The sequence below is a fragment of the Sorex araneus genome, chromosome 2, assembly GCF_027595985.1.
Source record: "Sorex araneus isolate mSorAra2 chromosome 2, mSorAra2.pri, whole genome shotgun sequence".
Taxonomy (NCBI): Eukaryota; Metazoa; Chordata; class Mammalia; order Eulipotyphla; family Soricidae; genus Sorex; species Sorex araneus.
Window position 1 is genome coordinate 228,625,274 of NC_073303.1, and position 19,894 is coordinate 228,645,167.

A 19,894-nucleotide genomic window follows, 5' to 3' on the forward strand; every position below is an offset into this window, starting at 1 on the left:
GCCTTCCAGCAGGGGCGGGATGGACTCACCCTCTTCTGTTTTCTGAGCAGCGCCAGCGGCTCCGGGAGCTGCTGATTCGGCAGCAGATTCAGCGCAACACCCTGCGGCAGGAGAAGGAAACAGCTGCAGCAGCTGCAGGAGCAGTGGGGCCCCCTAGCAGCTGGGGCACTGAACCCAGCAGCCCTGCCTTTGAGCAGCTGGGTCGAGGCCAGACCCCCTTCCCTGGGACCCAGGTAGATAGTGAGGAGGGGGCGGGGGCGGGGAAGTCTAGGTTCCCGTGGGCCGTGCAGTCTCATCTGCCTCTCTCCCTAGGACAAGAACAGTGTCGCGGGCTTGCCCCCAAGCAAACTGGGTGGCTCCATGCTGGGGCCTGGGACTTTTCCCACTGATGAGCGGCTCTCCCGACCACCCCCACCAGCCACCCCTTCCGCCATGGACGTGAATAACCGGTGAGGCTCCAGGGGTTCCTGGGGCAAACCCATGTTCTGCCACTGCTGTGGCTGCCTCGGTTTGCCTCTGTCTCCTTTCCAGCATCCTCTTGGCCGCTTTTCTTTCCCCCACATGGAAACTGCTATTAGCTTTGCGCAGCCTACTGTCCCATCCTCTGATTCTGTTTCTTTGGTGACTGTTTCCTTCCAGGCAACTTGTGGGAGGCTCCCAGGCCTTCTACCAGCGAGCGCCCTACCCTGGGCCCCTGCCCTTACAGCAGCAGCAGCAGCTGTGGCAGCAGCAGCAGCAGGCCCAGCAGCAGGCTACGGCAGCTACCTCCATGCGCCTCGCCATGTCTACTCGCTTCCCATCGGCTCCTGCATCTGAACTTGGCCGCCAGGCTCTTGGTTCCCCCTTGGCGGGAATCCCCACTCGTTTGCCTGGCCCTGGAGAGCCAGTGCCCGGCCCAGCTGGTCCTGCCCAGTTCATTGAGTTGCGACACAATGTACAGAAAGGACTGGGACCTGGGGGTGCTCCGTTTCCTGGTCAGGGCCCCCCTCAGAGAGCCCGTTTTTATCCCGTAAGTGAGGATTCCCACCGACTGGCTCCTGAAGGGCTTCGTGGCCTGGCTGTGTCAGGCCTTCCACCACAGAAACCTGCAGCCCCGCCAGCCCCTGAACTTAACAGCCTCCATCCAGCGCCTCACACCAAGGGTCCCGCCCTGCCCGCTGGCTTGGAGCTGGCTGGCCGGCCCCCATCGAGTACCGAGCTCGGCCGCCCGCCTCCTCTGGCCCTGGAAGCTGGGAAGTTACCCTGTGAGGAGCCCGAGCTAGATGATGACTTTGATGCCCACAAGGCCCTGGAGGATGATGAGGAGCTTGCCCACCTGGGCCTGGGCGTGGATGTGGCCAAGGGAGACGATGAGCTGGGCACCCTGGAAAACTTGGAGACGAATGACCCCCACTTAGATGACCTACTCAATGGCGATGAGTTTGACCTGTTGGCCTACACTGACCCAGAGCTGGACACGGGGGACAAGAAGGACACCTTCAATGAGCACCTGAGGCTGGTGGAGTCGGCCAATGAAAAGGCTGAGCGGGAGGCCCTCCTGCGGGGTGTAGAGCCGGGGCCCTTGGGTCCTGAGGAGCGCCCACCCCAAACTGCCGATGCCTCTGAGCCCCGTCTGGCATCAGTGCTCCCCGAGGTGAAACCCAAGGTGGAGGAGAGTGGGCGTCACCCTTCCCCTTGCCAGTTTACCGTTAATACCCCTAAAGCTGAGCCAGCGCCTGCTACCACCTCTCTAGGCCTGGGACTGAAACCAGGACAGAGTGTGTTAGGTGGTCGGGACGCTCGCGTGGGCCCCGGGCCCTTCCCCAGCAGCGGGCAAACAGCTGAGAAGGGCCCCTTTGGTGCCACAGGAGGACCACCAGGTCATCTGCTGACCCCCAGCCCACTGAGCGGCCCAGGAGGATCCCTGCTGGAAAAGTTTGAGCTAGAGAGTGGGGCTCTGTCCTTGCCCGGTGGACATACAGCTTCTGGGGATGAACTGGACAAGATGGAGAGCTCACTTGTGGCCAGTGAGTTACCCCTGCTCATTGAGGACTTGCTGGAGCACGAGAAGAAAGAGCTGCAGAAGAAGCAGCAACTCTCTGCACAGCTCCATCCTGCCCAGCAGCAGCAGCAGCAACAGCAGCAGCAGCAGCAGCAACAGCAACAGCAACAACAACAACACTCCCTGCTGGCCACACCTGGTCCTTCCCAGACCATGGCTCTGCCACATGAGGGCTCCTCTCCCAGTTTGGCTGGGCCCCAGCAGCAGCTTGCCCTGGGGCTTGGAGGCTCCCGACAGCCAGGCTTGGCCCAGCCTCTGCTGCCCACCCAGCCGCCGGCTCATGCCCTTCCACAGCGGCTGGCCCCATCCATGCCTATGGTTTCCAACCAAGGGCATATGTTAAGTGGGCAGCACGGAGGGCAGGCAGGCTTGGTGCCCCAGCAGAGCTCCCAGCCAGTGTTGGCACAGAAGCCCATGGGTGCTATGCCACCTTCTATGTGCATGAAACCTCAGCAGCTGGCAATGCAGCAGCAGCTGGCCAACAGCTTCTTCCCAGATACAGGTAACTGCGGGGTGGGGGGGCCCTAATTGCTTGTGGTCTCAGTGGATACTCTGTAAGGCAGTGAGTCTGCAGGCCTGATGATCCCTACTTAGGGAAGGTGGGACATAAAGAAATTTGGCTCAGTACCATTCTTAAAGTATAGGCAAACACACTTTTTAAATGAGAGGAATAATTCTGGTATAAATAACAGGGATTCAGCTGTTTGAGTGCATAAGGGAAGCAAATGCATGGAAGTCAGGGAAACACAGATTTTTGCTAAGTCTTTGTAGCTGTAGGGAGATTGAACTTGAGGACTTGAAGAAAAGTGAATAGACCAGTTCAGGCAGGTGCAGTGACTCAGGAGACTAGTAGCAAGAAAGCCTATGGGGTGTTTGCAGAGGCAGAAATGGTTGGCTGGAGTAGACTGGGTCAGGTAATGAGTGGACACCACCAGAGTATTGGGGACAAGGATGGCTTTGTGATAGTGCAGTCAAATACAGCTGTTAACTATGATTGCATTGTTACTGTAACACTGAGAATTACAATTTACCAAGTAGTATCCTGAGCACTTTACATCTATTGTCTAATTTAATCACAACAAGCTCAGTTTAAAAAGTACTACTATGCTCTTTGGTGGTGGGAGCGAAAACAGGCATGGAGGAAACTGAAGGAAGTAACTTTCCTAAGATAACACCAAAGAGCTGGAGTTTGAACACTGGTCCTTTGAGCCTTTTCACTCTTTCATAGGTTCAGAATATCTGGAGAAGGATTTTGGTCAATCCTTTAAATGGTGGCAAGGACGAGGGACTGTAGCAATAGAACAGCGGGTAGGGCATTTGCCTTGCACGAGGCCAACCTGGGTTCAATTCCCTGTATCCCATTTGGTCCCCCAAGCACTGCCAGGAGTGATTCCTAAGTGCAGAGCAAGGGGTGACCCCTGAGCATCTCTGGGTGTGACCTGTCAAAAAAAAAATTAAAAACTAGGAAAAAAAAATTGGCAAGGGGACCAGAGATATAGTTCGGGGCCATTAAGGTGCTTGCCTTATGTGCAGTAGCCCCTGTTCACTCCCTGGTACTGCATGTGGTACCTGGAGCACTGCCCAAGGTACCTCTGAGCCCCTGAACGCTGCTGGCTGTGGATGGGGATGTGTTCTAAAACAAAACAAAAAGTCAGAGAGCTCAGGGGCCGGAGTGATAGCACAGCGGGTAGGGCGTTTGCCTTGCACGCAGCTGACCCGGGTTCAATCCCCGGCATCCCATATGGTCCCCTGAGCACTGCCAGGAGTAATTCCTGAGTACAAAGCCAGGAGTAACCCCTGAGCTTTGGTGTGACCCAAAAAGCAAAAAAAAAGTCAGAGAGCTCAGTGGTCTGAGTGTAGGCTTTACATGCTAGAGGCCCATGTTCAATCCCAACCACTATATGGTCCCTGGAGCACTGCTCCAGGAGTAGTTTGCAAGCACTGCTACATGTGACCCCCAAACCAGAAATAACTACATCAATACATAAAACGTGGAGAGTCAGGCCAGAGAAATCCTGCTTAGCAGGATGGAGTGGAAGTTAACTGGCATGCAGGATGCAAGGAGAGTCACTGAGCACTGCAAGGCGTGGCCCCTAACAAGGAAGTTGGGGCCAGAGGAATAGCACCAGGGGCTTAGACTCCTACAGACACAGCTCAGATCGCCCAGTGTGCCACATCTGCCAAGTGTGGTCCTGGCAACTCTGCTCTCTGTGATGTCTGGTGCTTCCAGTGATTTCCAGCCTCACCGCCACCCGGTGTGTGTGAGCAACTAAGGGTAAAATCCCTGGTAAGTAACAACCAGGCAGCGACGGGCTTGTGTGCTGATGCCACAGTGATCCCTTTTGGGCACAACAACCAGAACTGTATGCTTCAGCTAAGAGAAGCCTGGTGGGCATGCGGCAGGCACCGTAACTAAAGGAGTGGGGTCTCTGAGTGCACCATTGAGTGAGCACTGAAGACTTGTGTAGCCCCAGCTAGGGGTGTGGCTCCCTGCTAGGTCTCATGCGTCACAGATGTGAGACCCTGGGTTTGATTCCTGACAACCAAAAAACCCAAAAATCCCCAAAACTACAGACAGGTGTATATGCAAATCCCAACCATCAAAGCAATAGTAAAGCGAAGGGGTAGGGGTAGAGAGGGAAATTTTATTTTGCTTTTTCCCCCCCACTTGATTTAAACACCATGGTTTTACAAAGTTATTCATGAAGATTTGCCTCAGGCATTCAGTATTCTGACACCTATCCCACCACCACTGTCACCTTGCCACCACCATCGTGTCCATTTTCCCATCTGCCCCGTAGCAGGGCAACTGTGATTTATTTTATATTGCTTGTTACCCCTAAATGATTAGCTTTTAAAAGTGATCAAAAATGTATCTGTAGGGGCTGGAGCAATAGCACAGCGGGTAGGACATTTGCCTTGCACACGGCTGACCCGGATTCGATTCCCAGCATCCCATATGGTCCCCTGAGCACTGCCAGGGGTAATTCCTGAGTACAAAGCCAGGAGTAACCCCTGTGCATCGCCAGACATGACCCAAAAAGAAAAAAAAAAATGTCTAGAAGAAAATTTGAAAATTGTATCTCACCATGGGGACATTAATCCCTTGCTTGGGGGTTTACTAAACTGTGGTTGCAAGTTAACCTCTTTTAAGGTTTTTGTTAGTCTAGATTGGTTTCTATTACATCCCATCCACTACTGAGATGTCAGTGTTGTAGACATTGGAGACCTCCTGAGGCTGTGAGGCGTGTGCTCAAAAAAATCTAGAATTCTTAAGTGGGCAGTAGGCAGTAGTTAAATTTTGAACTGGGTGGCAGCTTTGGGGTGTGGGAGCAGTTGCCCAGGCTTTTGTTTGGGCGGGAGCTGTTTCCTCCACATCCAGGAGCACTCAGTGGTCTCAGGTGGGAATGGGCGTCCGAGGCATTTTTGTAACTAGGTGATCTCTTTCGAGATTGATTTGAGTCTCTGGAACAAGGCCAGTAGATGAGCGTACATAGACTGCAGTGGTGGGGTGTGGGTGTGGCTGCTGGGTGTTCTGGAAGTACAGAGAGGTGGTGGGTAGGTCACCTAGCCCAGCCCGGAGAAGCCCTGGCGTTTTCACCACAAGTACCCAGATACCTGAAGGGTTTTGGCAGATTTGGTTCTCTGGAAGGCGCAATCTTGAGGTGATGGAATTCAGTGGAAATTTTTCTTAATTTAGGAGAATTAGTTAGCTTTTCTGAACAGTGGAGAAGTGTTCAGTTTTTAGGATTTTGGGAGGATTTAAGGTCATGGTGGTTGCTTCTTTCTCTCTACCTGGCATCTTGGGTAGGTTAGGAGAGCGGGCTTTGGCATCTAGTAGAGCCTACGTTTGGGTTCTTGCGCTGTACCAGTTACCTGAAACACATTTCAAGAGTGCTTCCTTAGCCCTAAAGTAGTACTGATGGTCTTGCCTCACTTGATCCCCTCATTGCTCTGTGAGGAAAGCAGAGTAAGAGTCACCATCTCCACTGAATAGAGGAGTAAACTGAGGCACAAGTGAAATGACATTGACTTATGGGCTTAACAACTTAGCGAGCAACGTTTTCTGTCACGGTGCAAGATAAAACAAGGCCACATGTCCTACTATTAAGAGTGGAGGTGCGGGCTGGAGCGATAGCACAATGGGTAGGGCATTTACCTTGCACGCAGCCGACCTGGGTTCGATTCCCAGCATCCCATATGGTCCCCTGAGCACCACCAGGAGTGATTCCTGAGTGCAGAGCCAGGAGTAACCCCTGTGCATCACCAGGTGTGACCCAAAAAGAAAAAAAAATCCAGTGGAGGTACTCCTTGGGCCACCTCGTTCCTAGCCCAATAGATTTCCTCCTGCTCCATGTCCTCTCTTGAGCCGGTAGAGGTCAAGGTATTGGATGGAATAAAAGATGTGGGATGGACTACTGGCCCAGTGCCCACCCCTCACTTAACTCTTGCTTGTTCAGACCTGGACAAATTTGCTGCAGAAGATATCATTGATCCCATTGCAAAGGCCAAAATGGTAGCTTTGAAAGGCATCAAGAAGGTGATGGCTCAGGGCAGCATTGGCGTGGCACCTGGCATGAACAGGTAAGACTGGGGTGGTAGAGGCTTGGGCCTTTGCTTTTCCCAGTCCCTTCTCCTTTTTCCCTGTCCCTTCAGCTTTCCCCATTACCATTATTCTCTTTGCTTTGGTGGAATCCAGGCAGCAAGTGTCCCTACTCGCCCAAAGATTGTCAGGGGGGCCAGGTAGTGACCTGCAGAACCATGTGGCAGCTGGGAGTGGCCAGGTAAGCAGTCAGGTAGGAGAAAGAACTTGGTCCCTGTGCTTTTGGGCTACCCTTCTTATGCCCTGGTATGGAGCAGTGAACCTCTAACGGTCTCTCTCATCACAGGATCGGAGTTCCAGTGACCCCTCTCAGCCTCGTCCCAATCCACCCACTTTTGCCCAGGGAGTGATCAGTGAGTATGGGGCTGGGGAGGGCGTATGTAAAGGAATAACCTCGAATGTGTGGATGAAGAGGGGCTGGATCATGGTTCTGCAGCTCTAACATGACCCCCCTCCCCCCATTGCCTTTTCCAGATGAGGCTGATCAGCGGCAGTACGAGGAGTGGCTGTTCCATACCCAGCAGCTCCTACAGATGCAGCTGAAGGTGCTGGAGGAGCAGATCGGAGTGCACCGCAAGTCCCGGAAGGCACTGTGTGCCAAGCAGCGGACTGCCAAAAAGGCTGGCCGGGAGTTCCCAGAGGCTGATGCTGAGAAACTCAAGCTGGTTACAGAGCAGCAAAGCAAGATCCAGAAACAGCTGGATCAGGTGGGGAAAGTAAACTTCAGCCTGGGCAGAGGAGGGATGGCATGGGTGGGGAGGCACCCAGCTGACTTCCCTACTCCTCCGTGTTAGGTCCGGAAGCAGCAGAAGGAGCACACTAATCTCATGGCGGAGTATCGGAATAAGCAGCAGCAGCAGCAGCAGCAGCAGCAGCAACAGCAACAGCAGCAGCAGCAGCAGCAGCAGCAGCACTCAGCCGTGCTGGCCCTTAGTCCTTCTCAGAGTCCCCGGGTACTCACCAAGCTCCCTGGTCAGCTGCTTCCTGGCCATGGGCTGCAGCCACCTCAGGGGCCCCCTGGTGGGCAAGCTGGAGGGCTTCGCCTGCCGCCAGGAGGCATGGCTCTGCCCGGACAGACTGGTGGTCCTTTCCTCAACACAGCCCTGGCACAGCAGCAGCAGCAACACTCTGGTGGGACTGGGGCCCTGGCTGGCCCCTCCGGGGGCTTCTTCCCTGGCAACCTTGCTCTCCGAGGCCTTGGACCCGATTCCAGGCTTTTACAGGAGAGGCAGCTACAGCTGCAGCAGCAGCGTATGCAGATGGCCCAGAAATTGCAGCAGCAGCAGCAGCAGCAGCAGCAGCAGCAGCAACACCTCCTAGGACAGGTGGCGATCCAGCAGCAACAGCAGCAGGGCCCGGGTGTACAGGTGAACCAGGCTCTGGGTCCTAAGCCCCAGGGCCTTCTTCCTCCCAGCAGCCATCAAGGCCTTCTGGTCCAGCAGCTGTCCCCCCAGCCACACCAGGGGTCCCAGGGCATGCTGGGCCCTGCTCAGGTAGCGGTGTTGCAGCAGCAGCAGCAGCACCCTGGAGCTCTGGGCTCCCAGGGCCCTCACAGACAGGTGCTTCTAACCCAGTCCCGGGTGCTGAGTTCCCCCCAGCTGGCGCAGCAGGGCCAGGGCCTTATGGGACACCGACTGGTCACAGCTCAGCAGCAGCAGCAACACCAACAGCAGGGCTCCATGGCAGGACTTGCCCATCTGCAGCAGGGGCTCATGCCACACAGTGCACCACCAAAACTGAGTGCCCAGCCAATGGGCTCCTTGCAGCAGCAGCAGTTGCAACAGCAGCAGCTGCAACAACAGCTGCAGCAGCAGCAGCTCCAGCAGCAGCAGCTCCAGCAGCAACAGCAGCTGCTCCAGCAGCAGCAGCAGCTCCAGCAGCAGCAGCTCCAACAACACCAACAACATCAACAGCAGCAGCAACAACAGCTGCAGCAGCAGCTGCAGCAACAGCAGCAGCTGCAGCAACAGCAACAACAGCTACACCTGCAACAGCAGCAGCAGCAGCTGCAGCAGCAGCAGCAGCTGCAGCAACAGCAACAACAATTTCAGCAACAGCAGCAGCTGGGCCTCTTGAGCCAGAGTCGGACATTGCTGTCTCCGCAGCAGCCGCAGCCGCAGCCACAGGTGGCTCTGGGGCCTGCCATACCAGCCAAGTCTCTTCAACACTTCTCAAGCCCAGGATCCCTGGGCCCGGCCCTCCTCCTGGCGGGCAAGGAGCAAAGCATGGTAGAGACGGCCCTTCCTCCTGAGGCCACAGAGGGGCCCTCCACTCATCAGGGAGGGCCTTTGGCAATGGGGGCTCTTCCTGAGTCTGTGGCCACTGAGCCAGGGGAGGTAAAATCCTCACTCTCTGGGGACCCCCAGCTCCTGCTCGTCCAGCCCCAGGCCCAGCCTCAGCCCAACTCTGTACAGCTGCAACCACCTCTGAGGCTCCCGGGCCCGCAGCAGCAGCAGCAGCAGGTTAACTTGCTCCACTCGGCAGGTGTGGGAAGTCACGGGCCACCGGGCAGTGGATCATCTGAGGTTGCGTCTGTGCCCCACCTGTTGGCCCAGTCCTCTGTTTGCATCGGGGAACAGCCTGGGCCTATGACCCAGAACCTTCTGGGTTCCCCACAGCCCATCGGACTAGAGCGGCCTGTGCAAAATAATGCAGGGCCACCGCCTGCCAAACCGGGACCTGTCCCACAGAGCCTGCCGGGGGCTGGAGTTACACCCCCCACAGTGGGTCAGCTCCGAGCACAGCTCCAGGGTGTCCTGGCCAAAAACCCGCAGCTGCGGCACCTGAGTCAGCAGCAGCAGCAACAGCTCCAGGTCCTCCTCATGCAGCGGCAGCTGCAGCAGGGGCAGCCCATCCGCCAGACCCCACCCTACCAGGAGCCTGGGGCTCAGTCCTCTCCCCTCCAGGGCCTCTTGGGCCGTCAGCCCCAGCTTGGGGGCTTCCCTGGAACCCAGACGGGTCCCCTACAAGAGCTCGGGGCAGGGCTTCGACCCCAGGGCCCTCCCCGGCTCCCCACCCCACAAGGAGCCTTATCGACAGGCCCAGTCCTCGGGACTGGCCACCCTCCACCTCCACCTTCCAGCCCCCAAGAGCCAAAGAGATCTTCCTCACAGTTACCTTCCCCCAGTTCCCAGCTCACCCCCACCCAACCAGGGACCCCTAAGCCCCAGGGACCACCCTTGGAGCTACCTCCTGGGAGGGTCTCGCCTGCTGCTACCCAGCTTGCAGATACCTTCTTTGGCAAGGGGTTGGGACCTTGGGATCCTCCAGACAACCTCACGGAAGCCCAGAAGCCGGAGCAGAGCAGTCTGGTACCCGGGCACCTGGAGCAGGTGAATGGACAGGTGGTACCTGAGTCACCCCATCTCAGCATCAAGCAGGAGCCTCGGGAAGAACCATGTGTCCTGGGAGCCCAGGCGGTGAAGAGAGAGGCCAACGGGGAGCCAGTGGGGGCAGCAGGCACCAGCAACCACCTCCTGCTGGCAGGCTCCCGCTCGGAAGCTGGCCATCTGCTCTTGCAGAAACTTCTCCGGGCAAAGAACGTACAACTCAGCACTGGGCGGGGCCCTGAGGGGCTGCGAGCTGAAATCAACGGTCACATTGACAGCAAACTGGCAGGGCTGGAACAGAAACTACAGGGTACCCCCAACAATAAGGAGGTGAGTACTGTAACTCCAGCACAGAAGAGAGAATGGGCCTGGAGGCCAGGGGCAGAGTGAGCAGGTCTGGTCAAACAGAAGAGGTGAGGGCTCAGGACAGCAGCCTTGACTAGGGTTTATCCGGCTTAGGACACAGCAGCCAGGAAGCCTTTGACACTGAAGCCCAAGCGGGTGCAGAAGGCGAGCGACAGGTTGGTGAGCTCCCGAAAGAAGCTGCGGAAGGAGGACGGGGTCAGGGCCAACGAGGCCTTGCTGAAACAGCTGAAACAGGTGACCCCCGGGAGCCAGTCCCCTGGTCCCAACCCAGGATAGCGGGGGCACCCTGCTCCCCAGCCGTGCAGTGGCAGAGATGTACGTGCTACAGGCTTCCAACCTTGTCATCTTGCCCCTCCTAGGAGCTGTCCCTGCTGCCTCTAACGGAGCCGACCATCACGGCCAATTTTAGCCTCTTTGCTCCCTTTGGCAGTGGCTGTCCAGTCAATGGGCAGTGCCAGCTGAGGGGGGCCTTTGGAAGTGGTGTGCTGCCCGCTGGCCCCGACTACTATTCCCAGCTGCTTACCAAGGTAGAGAAGTGGCGGTGCCTTTGGGGGTGAGGGGGTGCTGGGGAGGGCAGCTGGGAGTGGGAGACTTGAAGAAATTGCTGGTATAGTGTAGGGCCAGGGGTCATGGCTGTCTCCCCGTGCCACCTTGCACACAACACCCCACCCCCGCCCCCAGAATAACCTGAGTAACCCGCCGACACCACCTTCGTCGCTGCCTCCCACCCCGCCCCCATCGGTGCAGCAGAAGATGGTCAATGGTGTCACTGCATCAGAAGACCTCGGGGAGCAGCCCAAGGATGCCGCCTCTGCCCGGGACTCTGAAGGGACACTGAGGGGTAAGCCGCAGACATAGAGGGCTTCTCGTGTTAGGTCCAGGCTAGTGAGTGCCCCTCCACACAGCTGAGGGTGGGAGTGAGCTGCGTGTTGCCCATTGTTCGGGCCACAGATGACCAGAGGCAGGAAGGCTTTCCTCAGGACGGGTTGGTTGGACTGTCAGTTTCCGTGATGGAGCACCTTCCTCAAGGGAGTGAGAACCTGCTCTCTCCCTGTCAACAGCACCAAACAGAGGAGCCAGGGCTGAACTAGGTGTGATCCCAGCCCTCCCTTAGCCCAGAAGCCCACCAGGAGTGGTTCCTGAGTGCAGAGCCAGGAGTAAGCCCCGAGCACCGCTCAGTGTGGCCCCCAAACAAAACCAAACCAGATGAAAAAACCCAGAACTGATCAGTTGGTTGAAGGCGAGGATGGACTTTTGGAGTCTAGAACTAGGCAGTGGGGGAGGTGGTTTGCAAGGAGAGTGTTGTTGAAGCATTTGTTCCTAGGGCGCAGGCCAGCATCAGTGGGTCAGAGCTGTAGTCTCATCTGGATTTGTTCTGTTTCTGCACTCATCTGGCAGATTACTGTAGCTAAGTAATGGCGTTGACTTTTGTGAGCCTGTTTCCTCATTGTAAAGCAGGTTATAATACCTAAGGAAATTTATGGAAGATTATAAGTGGGGAACTGGAGTGGTAATACAGCAGGTAGGCATTTACCTTGCTGGCAGCTGACTCAGGTTTCGATCCCCGGCATCTCCACATGATGCCCTGAGCTGCAGGAGTGGTACCTGAGGGCAGAGCCAGGAGTAAGTCCTGAGCACAGCTAGGTGTAGACCCCCACTCCCACCCCGCTCCCCTGAAGAAGATTATAAAAGGGGCCAGGGAAGTAGTTTTCAGGCTGAGTGCCTGCACTGCATGTAGGAGGCTAATATCTCTGTACCATGTACGTTCCCCCAAGGATGGAGTAGAGCGTAGCCCAAATAGGGTGCGACCCAAATAGGGGAGAGAAAAATCTGATTGAAGAGTAATGAAAATTCAGGGTTTGGAGCCAGAGAGATAGTATAGTGGACAGGGCACTTGCCTTGCATGCAGCCAACCCAGGTGCAATCCTTGGCATTATATGTGGTCCCCTAAGCACTGCCAGGAATAGTCCCTGAATAACACTGGGTATAGCCCACCCCTACCCCCAAGATTTACACATGGGAAAGTATTAATAAATATTGTTTATTTGCCCTAAGCAACCATATGGGGTGAGTGATTGAGCCGGCAGTGACCGGGCTAGCTGTGTTGAGCTATGGGGAGAAATCTGCTCTGTGCCCTCAACCCACCTTCCTCCTCCCTGCCTTCCCCTCAGATGCGTCAGAAGTGAAGAGTCTGGACCTGCTGGCTGCCTTGCCGACACCTCCTCACAATCAGACCGAGGATGTCAGGTGGGAAGGGGTGGGGAGCAGCCTCTGGATTGGGAAGTGGGGTCTGCAAGGTGCCGTGGCCGATCGGTGTCTGCTTGTGGCCCACAGGATGGAGAGTGATGAGGACAGTGACTCTCCCGACAGCATCGTGCCAGCCTCATCCCCTGAGAGCATCCTGGGGGAGGAGACCCCTCGTTTCCCCCATTTGGGCTCTGGCCGGTGGGAGCAGGATGATCGGGCTCTCTCCCCCGTCATCCCCATCATTCCTCGGGCCAGCATCCCGGGTGAGTGGGGCTCTGGGAAGGAGCCCGCCTGCCGCCGTGGGCTTGGCAGAGGCCAGGGAGAGGCAGCTGCAGCTCATACTCCTTATTAGTCTTCCCAGATACCAAACCTTACGGGGTCCTGGACCTGGACGCCCCTGGAAAGCTGCCTACCACAGCTTGGGAAAAGGGCAAAGGAAGTGAGGTGTCGGTCATGCTGACAGTCTCTGCCGCTGCTGCCAAGGTATGTCCAGGGGTGCCTTGGAGGCCAAGGGGACATTGGTGTGTGGGCAGTCAGTCCCTGGAGAGATCACATCACTCGCAGCTAGGGAGTCATGAGGCTGGAGAGCGTAGCCCTGGGTATACTTACATACCCTTGCTTTGCAAACTGCAGCTGCTCTTAGTTCCATCCTGGCACTGCAGGATGTGGCCAGAAAGGCCCACCCCCCTCAAAAAAAAAGGCTGAAATTCTGGCAGGGGTAAATGAAATGCATTCCCTCCCCCCCCAGGGCCTCATAGTCCAGTGAGAAAGATACAGGTCAGCAAGTAGAAAGGCAAATGCCATAAAGGCGACAAGACAGCACGACCCAGTGCCATTTGGTGAAACTGAAGGATATTTGATAGCCATTTGTGTATGTGCCTAATGTTAAACCCAAGGCTGCTTTCTACAAGTACTGTACCACTGAGTTTTGTTTTCTTTCCTTTTTTCCTCTCTGGTAGTGTGAGGGATCAAACCTAGGGCCTCACACACGCAAGACAAGTACTTACTGTTGCGCTATATTCCTGGCCTGAAGGGAAACATTTTTTTTCCTGCTTTATAATATTAGCAGGGTTTTGTAGTCAAAGACAATTGGGAATGCTAGTTTAAAAAACACAGTAGGAGGGGCTGGAGTGACAGCATAGCGGGTAGGGCGTTTGCCTTGCACACGGCCGACCTGGGTTCAAATCCCAGCATCCCATATGGTCCCCCGGGCACCGCCAGGGGTAGTTCCTGAGTGCAGAGCCAGGAGTAACCCCTGTGCATCGCCGGTGTAACCCCCAAAAAAAACACAGTAGGGCTGGGAGGTAGCTCGAAGGACTGAGGCACATGTTTTGCATGCCAGAGCCCTGGGTTTAGCCCCTTGCACCAGTCTGAGCAGGAGTGGTGGGAAACCCCTGAGTACTGTGCTGAGAATAACCACCAGATCCCTGAGCACTGTCAGATTTGCCTTCTCCCCACCAAAAAAGAACAACAAAAAACCAGCACAACAGATCTCTTACCTTGGGTCCTCTGCTTTGCTAATGCCCCACAGAAGTCTCTGAGTTGTGGGTATGGTATGTGTGAGTTAATACGGGTTCCTTTTTTGGTGGGCTTCTGCGAGGCCCTCCACAGGAGTCTGGGGGAGGCCGCTGTGAGAGGAGCTGGATGGCAGAGGGCAGGCGAGTTGTGTGTTGAGTGTCCCTAAAGCGGCCCGTCTCTTCCTGCCCCAGCAGAACCTGAATGGTGTGATGGTGGCAGTGGCAGAGCTGCTGAGCGTGAAGATCCCCAACTCCTATGAGGTGCTGTTCCCAGAGAGCCCTGCGCGGGCAGGCATCGAGCCTAAGAAAGTGGACGCAGAGGGCCCTGGTGAGTGTGGCAGGAAAACTCCTCGGGACCTGAGGGCAGCGCTGCTGCAGGAGCGGGCTCTGACCCCTTCCTTCTGGCAGGAGGGAAGGAAAAGGGCCTGGGAGGCAAGAACTCAGAGGCTGGCCCTGACTGGCTGAAGCAGTTTGATGCAGTGTTGCCTGGCTATACCCTCAAGAGCCAGCTTGACATCCTAAGCCTCCTGAAGCAGGTGAGTCTTGGGGCTGATCAGGGAGGCAGGGGGCTTCGGGGAGAATGGGTCTGAGTGGAAGCAGAGGGAGGTTGGGAGCGAGGTATGGACACTAACGGTGCGGTGCGTGTGCTGGCCATCCCTAGGAAAGTCCCGCCCCCGAGCCGGCCACCCAGCACAGCTACACCTACAACGTCTCGAATCTGGACGTTCGACAGCTTTCTGCCCCTCCTCCGGAAGAGCCCTCCCCACCCCCGTCCCCTTTGGTACCTTCTCCTGCCAGCCCCCCTGCTGAACCCCTCGTTGAACTCCCAGCTGAACCCTCGGCTGAGCCGTCAGTCCCCTCTCCTCTGCCTCTGGCCTCATCTCCTGAGTCAGCCCGGCCCAAGCCCCGAGCCCGGCCCCCTGAAGAGGGTGAAGATTCGCGCCCCCCTCGCCTCAAAAAGTGGAAGGGGGTACGCTGGAAGCGACTGCGGCTGCTCCTGACTATCCAGAAGGGAGGGCGGCAGGAGGACGAGCGGGAGGTGGCCGAGTTCATGGAACAGCTCGGCACAGCCCTGCGCCCCGACAAGGTGCCTAGAGACATGCGACGCTGCTGCTTCTGCCACGAGGAGGGCGACGGGGCCACTGACGGGCCTGCTCGCCTGCTGAACCTGGACCTGGACCTCTGGGTGCACCTCAACTGTGCCCTGTGGTCCACAGAGGTCTATGAGACCCAGGGTGGGGCCCTGATGAACGTGGAGGTCGCCCTGCACCGAGGACTGCTGACCAAGTGCTCCCTGTGCCAGCGCACGGGGGCCACCAGCAGCTGCAATCGAATGCGTTGCCCCAATGTCTACCATTTTGCCTGCGCCATTCGCGCCAAGTGCATGTTCTTTAAGGACAAGACCATGCTCTGTCCGATGCATAAGATCAAGGGACCCTGTGAACAGGAGCTGAGCTCCTTCGCTGTCTTCCGACGGGTCTACATCGAGCGGGATGAGGTGAAGCAGATTGCCAGCATCATCCAGCGGGGAGAACGGCTGCACATGTTTCGAGTGGGGGGCCTGGTGTTCCACGCCATCGGACAGCTGCTCCCCCACCAGATGGCCGACTTCCACAGTGCCACCGCCCTGTATCCCGTGGGCTATGAGGCCACACGCATCTACTGGAGCCTCCGCACCAACAACCGCCGCTGCTGCTACCGCTGCTCGATCGGTGAGAACAACGGGCGACCAGAGTTTGTCATCAGAGTCACTGAGCAGGGCCTGGAGGACCTGATCTTCACGGACGCCTCTCCTCAGGGTGAGCACTGGGTCCGCAAAGTGGAAGCTGGGGTTGGGCACATTTCTCGTGGACTCAGTCTCCAAGGCTGAGAAGAGATCAGCAAGGTGCTTTGCATGACCTTCCTCCCTGAACACGGCCTGGCGTAAGCCTCTGGATGCCCAGTCTGTCACCGACTTCTAGCCAGTGAAATCTTTAAAATCTCTTGAGTGGAGAGATTTTGCTCCCTAATTTTAAATACTTTAACTCCTTTTCTTTTCTTTTTTTGGGCCACAGCTGGTGGTGCTCAGGCTTACTCCTGGCTCTGTACTCTGGGATCACTCCTGGTGGGCTTGGGGGACCGTATGTAGTGCTGGAAATGTGCAAGGCAAGCACCCTCCCCACTGTACTATTTATTACTTGGGCCCCTTTTTTTAGCTCCTTTTCAACATTCAGTAGAACTAAAGGAGTTCTGAGACATATCATTAGCTCATTCCTTTTTTTGTTTTTTGCTTTTTGGGTCACACCCAGTGATGCACAGGGGTTGATGCACAGGGGTTACTCCTGGCTCTGCACTCAGGAATTACTCCTGGTGGTGCTCAGGGGCCCATATGGGATGCTGGGCATCGAACCCGGGTCGGGTGTGTGCAAGGCATCTACAGTACCAGCTCATCAAATCTTAAGATCCTTAAGTTGTTTTGCTTGTTTTTCTCTGGAAAAAAATGCTTTTATCTTAGTTTTATGTTAATAACAAAACTAATAGAGCAGTTCATATACACTCAGTTTATACATCAAGAAACTGAGTCTTGGGACTGGAGAGATGCCATGCACGCGCCGACCCTGTCCTCTTGACCCCTTATGCCATATGTGGTCCCCCAAGCACTGCCAGGGGTCACTCCTATGAGCAGAGCTAGGAGTAAGTGGCTCCTGAGATCATTTGGTATGGCCCAGTTATCCCCCTCCCCACCTTATAAAGAACCTGAGTCATAGGTCAAAAGTTTTGGTTTGATTTTCTAGCCAGTACTAGATTTTAAAGAGTCTGCCTCCCTCCAGACTCTGGCTGTTCTGACTCCTTTTTTTTTTTTTCTTTTTGGGTCACACCTGGCGATGCTCAGGGGTTACTCCTGGCTCTGCACTCAGGAATTACCCCTGGCGGTGCTCAGGGAACCATATGGGATGCTGGGATTAGAACCCGGGTCGGCCGCGTGCAAGGCAAACGCCCTACCCGCTGTGCTCTCTCTCCAGCCCCTGTTCTGACTCCTTAAGGCTTGAGCTGGTTCTCCGCGTTTCTGTGTCACTAGACATTGTAATGCTCCAGGGCTAGAACCGCCTACCTTGTTTGCTGAGGGTGAATGTAACGGAGGGTCAGGAGAGCCCTGAAGAAGCACTTGCCTTTCTGAAAGTGCGATGTATAGCTCCAGAGAGCAGCTGTAGTTGTGGATGAAGTTGGGCCAGAAGGCAGCAAGAATGAGGCTGGAGCAACAGTACAGCCGGTACGGGGCCGGAGTGATAGCACAGCGGGCAGGGCGTTTGCCTTGCACACGGCCGACCTGGGTTCAGTTCCCAGCATCCCATATGATCCACCGAGCACCGCCAGGAGTGATTCCTGAGTGCAGAGCCAGGAGTACCCCTGAGCATTGCTGGGTATGACCCAAGCGGGCACCAGTAACGTCTCCCTTGTGAGACCTGTTACTGTTTTTGGCATATTGAATACGCCACGGGTAGCTTGCCAGGCTCTCCAAGAGGGACGGAGGAATCGAACCAAGGTCAGCCATGTGCAAGGCAAATGCCCTACCCACTGTGCTATCGCTCCAGCCTCGTATCTGCCGTACCATTTCTCCAACCTCATTCTTGCTGCCTTTTGACCCAAAAATGCAAAAAAAAAAAAAAAAAAATTATAGCGGGTAGGGCCTCGCCTTACACAAGGCCTGCTGGAGTTCACACCCTGGCACCTCACGTGACCGGTCTCCTAAGCCTACCACGAGTAAGCCTTGAGTACTTCTGGGTGTGCTCCCTCCACACCTGCCACCCTAAAAAAAAAAAAAAAAGGCAGTGAGCAGAAGTCATCTGTGAGAGCTGCTTTCTCTCCTTACCCGGTAGCTGTGTGGAATCGCATCATTGAGCCCGTGGCTGCCATGAGAAAAGAGGCTGACATGTTGCGACTCTTCCCGGAGTACCTGAAGGGCGAGGAGCTCTTTGGACTGACGGTGCACGCCGTGCTTCGCATAGCTGAATCAGTAAGGAAGGGACTCGGGCCAGGCGGGGCTGGGAGCTGCGGGCCTGCCCGGAGTGCTGGGTGTGAGGTGAGCATGATGTGTGCCCGCAGCTGCCTGGAGTGGAGAGCTGTCAGAACTATTTATTCCGCTATGGACGCCATCCCTTGATGGAGCTGCCACTCATGATCAACCCCACTGGCTGTGCCCGATCAGAGCCTAAAATCCTCACACACTACAAACGGTGAGCTTACAGAGCCTGGGCACGGAACGTGGGGAATCGGGGTTGGTAGGGCCTCTCTGGCCGATTGGTTGGGTGGTAGATCAGCGTTCCCTTGGAGAGGCTGAGGGTTCATTCTAGGACTCCGGGTAGAGGGTGCAGGTGTCTGTTGGGTCTTTCTTTCTCCTTCTGAGCTCAGCCAGGTCAGGTGTACTGGGTTGACCTAGGATCGAGAGCAGATTTCTCATGGGTACCCTGGGAATGGCTGCTGGGGAGGTTCTGGGCAGACGCTGGTGACACCTGATGAGATGTGGCCGGCTCTCTGCTCCGCTGCTTCCAGGGCGGCCCCTGAGTTCCCCCAGCCTCAGACACCCCAGGAGTGCTAGAGATGCCTTCCCTTTCCCCAAGCTGAGTTGGTCAAAGATAATTAGGAATATAATAGAAAAGTCATAAAACCTTACATTTGTATAGCACTTTATACTTTTTTTTTCAAAGCGTTTTCACATCCATTATCTCATTTGATCCTCACAACAACCTTATGAGGTAGGTAGGGCAGGTGGTATGACCCCATTTTACAGCTGAGAAAACTGACACCCAGAAAGGTTAAGTGACTAGCTCAAGGTCACAGCTGGGACCAGCACCTTACTTCTTGATTTGTGGGTCACTGTTCTTTCTGGGCACCACAGAAGCTGATCTTGGTCCCTGGGGAGAGGGAGGCCGACTCTGGCAGCAGGGGTTTCCTGAAGGTCTTCGGGTGCTCCTTGGGCTATTGTAGAGTGTTGGGCTCTGCCCAAGTCAGCCCTGGTCCTTGATGCTCTACGGCAGTGGTTATCAAATGATGTGTATTCCAGAAATCCTGGGACATGTAAAGGGAATGGCCAGAACGTGGCCCTCCCTGTGTATAATTCCTCCTTTCCCAAATTCAATTCGGTCATAAGAGCTCTGTTTTCATCTAGTTTATGTATTGGAGTTCCAGTAACATCTTGTTAAAGAAAATTTCTGCTTGAAAATGAAGAGATGGGAACGTTTGAAAACCACTGCTCTGGACTTGGGCGGGAGTTGGGCTGGTGCCTTCGGGTGGTGAAAGGCCTCCTGGGCAGTGCCGTTCCCCTGCACTGAGCCGGCTGCACACAGCCCCGCTGTTGGGAGAGAGGAGAGGGCGACTATCTTCTGACTGAGAATTCAGAGCCAGTCCAGTGTGGTAGACACAGCCCCCGTTCTCAGGGCTTCTGGAGTGTGCAGAAGGTGGGGCTTGGACCACTGAGCAGACCATGTGCTTGAATTCCAGGCCTGGGCCACCGGGGGAGACCTCCCATGGGAGCATGGCCTTGGATTATGGTCTGGCAGGAGAGTGGTAGGAGGCGGGAGACAGGAGAGCAGGCTCAGTGTAGAGGGATTGTGCAGACCCCACACCCCTCACTCCCCACCCCTTTCCTGGGCTCTCTCTGCCACCCAGGGTGTTGGAAGGGTCCTGTAGCTAGTTGCCACCTCACCAAAGCCGAGACCTAGATGCTTCCACTCCTTCCCTGAGACAGCACACACTCCCGCGAGGCCTGGCACCCACCCCCGGGCAGGGGCACAGGGGTTGTGCTTGCTCTTCG

At 55.9% G+C, this 19,894-nt stretch overlaps 1 protein-coding gene across 11 annotated transcripts in view; it reads left to right on the top strand.

Annotated features, from left to right (window-relative positions):
* The window catches only part of KMT2D (lysine methyltransferase 2D), a 44,849-nt gene that overhangs the window by 20,946 nt on the left and 4,009 nt on the right, over positions 1-19,894 (top strand). For 6 of the 11 annotated variants that reach the window (XM_055125453.1, XM_055125462.1, XM_055125459.1 and 3 more), the window contains exons 33-51: positions 51-233; positions 313-449; positions 640-2,543; positions 6,502-6,625; positions 6,741-6,837; positions 6,931-6,997; positions 7,119-7,351; positions 7,439-10,303; positions 10,433-10,573; positions 10,699-10,866; positions 11,021-11,180; positions 12,511-12,586; positions 12,674-12,849; positions 12,939-13,069; positions 14,299-14,431; positions 14,512-14,639; positions 14,765-15,902; positions 17,961-18,097; positions 18,187-18,317. In XM_055125453.1, coding sequence (XP_054981428.1) covers positions 51-233; positions 313-449; positions 640-2,543; positions 6,502-6,625; positions 6,741-6,837; positions 6,931-6,997; positions 7,119-7,351; positions 7,439-10,303; positions 10,433-10,573; positions 10,699-10,866; positions 11,021-11,180; positions 12,511-12,586; positions 12,674-12,849; positions 12,939-13,069; positions 14,299-14,431; positions 14,512-14,639; positions 14,765-15,902; positions 17,961-18,097; positions 18,187-18,317 — 8,129 coding nt within the window. The remainder of the gene's footprint in view (positions 1-50; positions 234-312; positions 450-639; positions 2,544-6,501; positions 6,626-6,740; positions 6,838-6,930; positions 6,998-7,118; positions 7,352-7,438; positions 10,304-10,432; positions 10,574-10,698; positions 10,867-11,020; positions 11,181-12,510; positions 12,587-12,673; positions 12,850-12,938; positions 13,070-14,298; positions 14,432-14,511; positions 14,640-14,764; positions 15,903-17,960; positions 18,098-18,186; positions 18,318-19,894) is intronic. The other 5 variants (XM_055125458.1, XM_055125460.1, XM_055125461.1 and 2 more) reach the window with 3 other exon arrangements.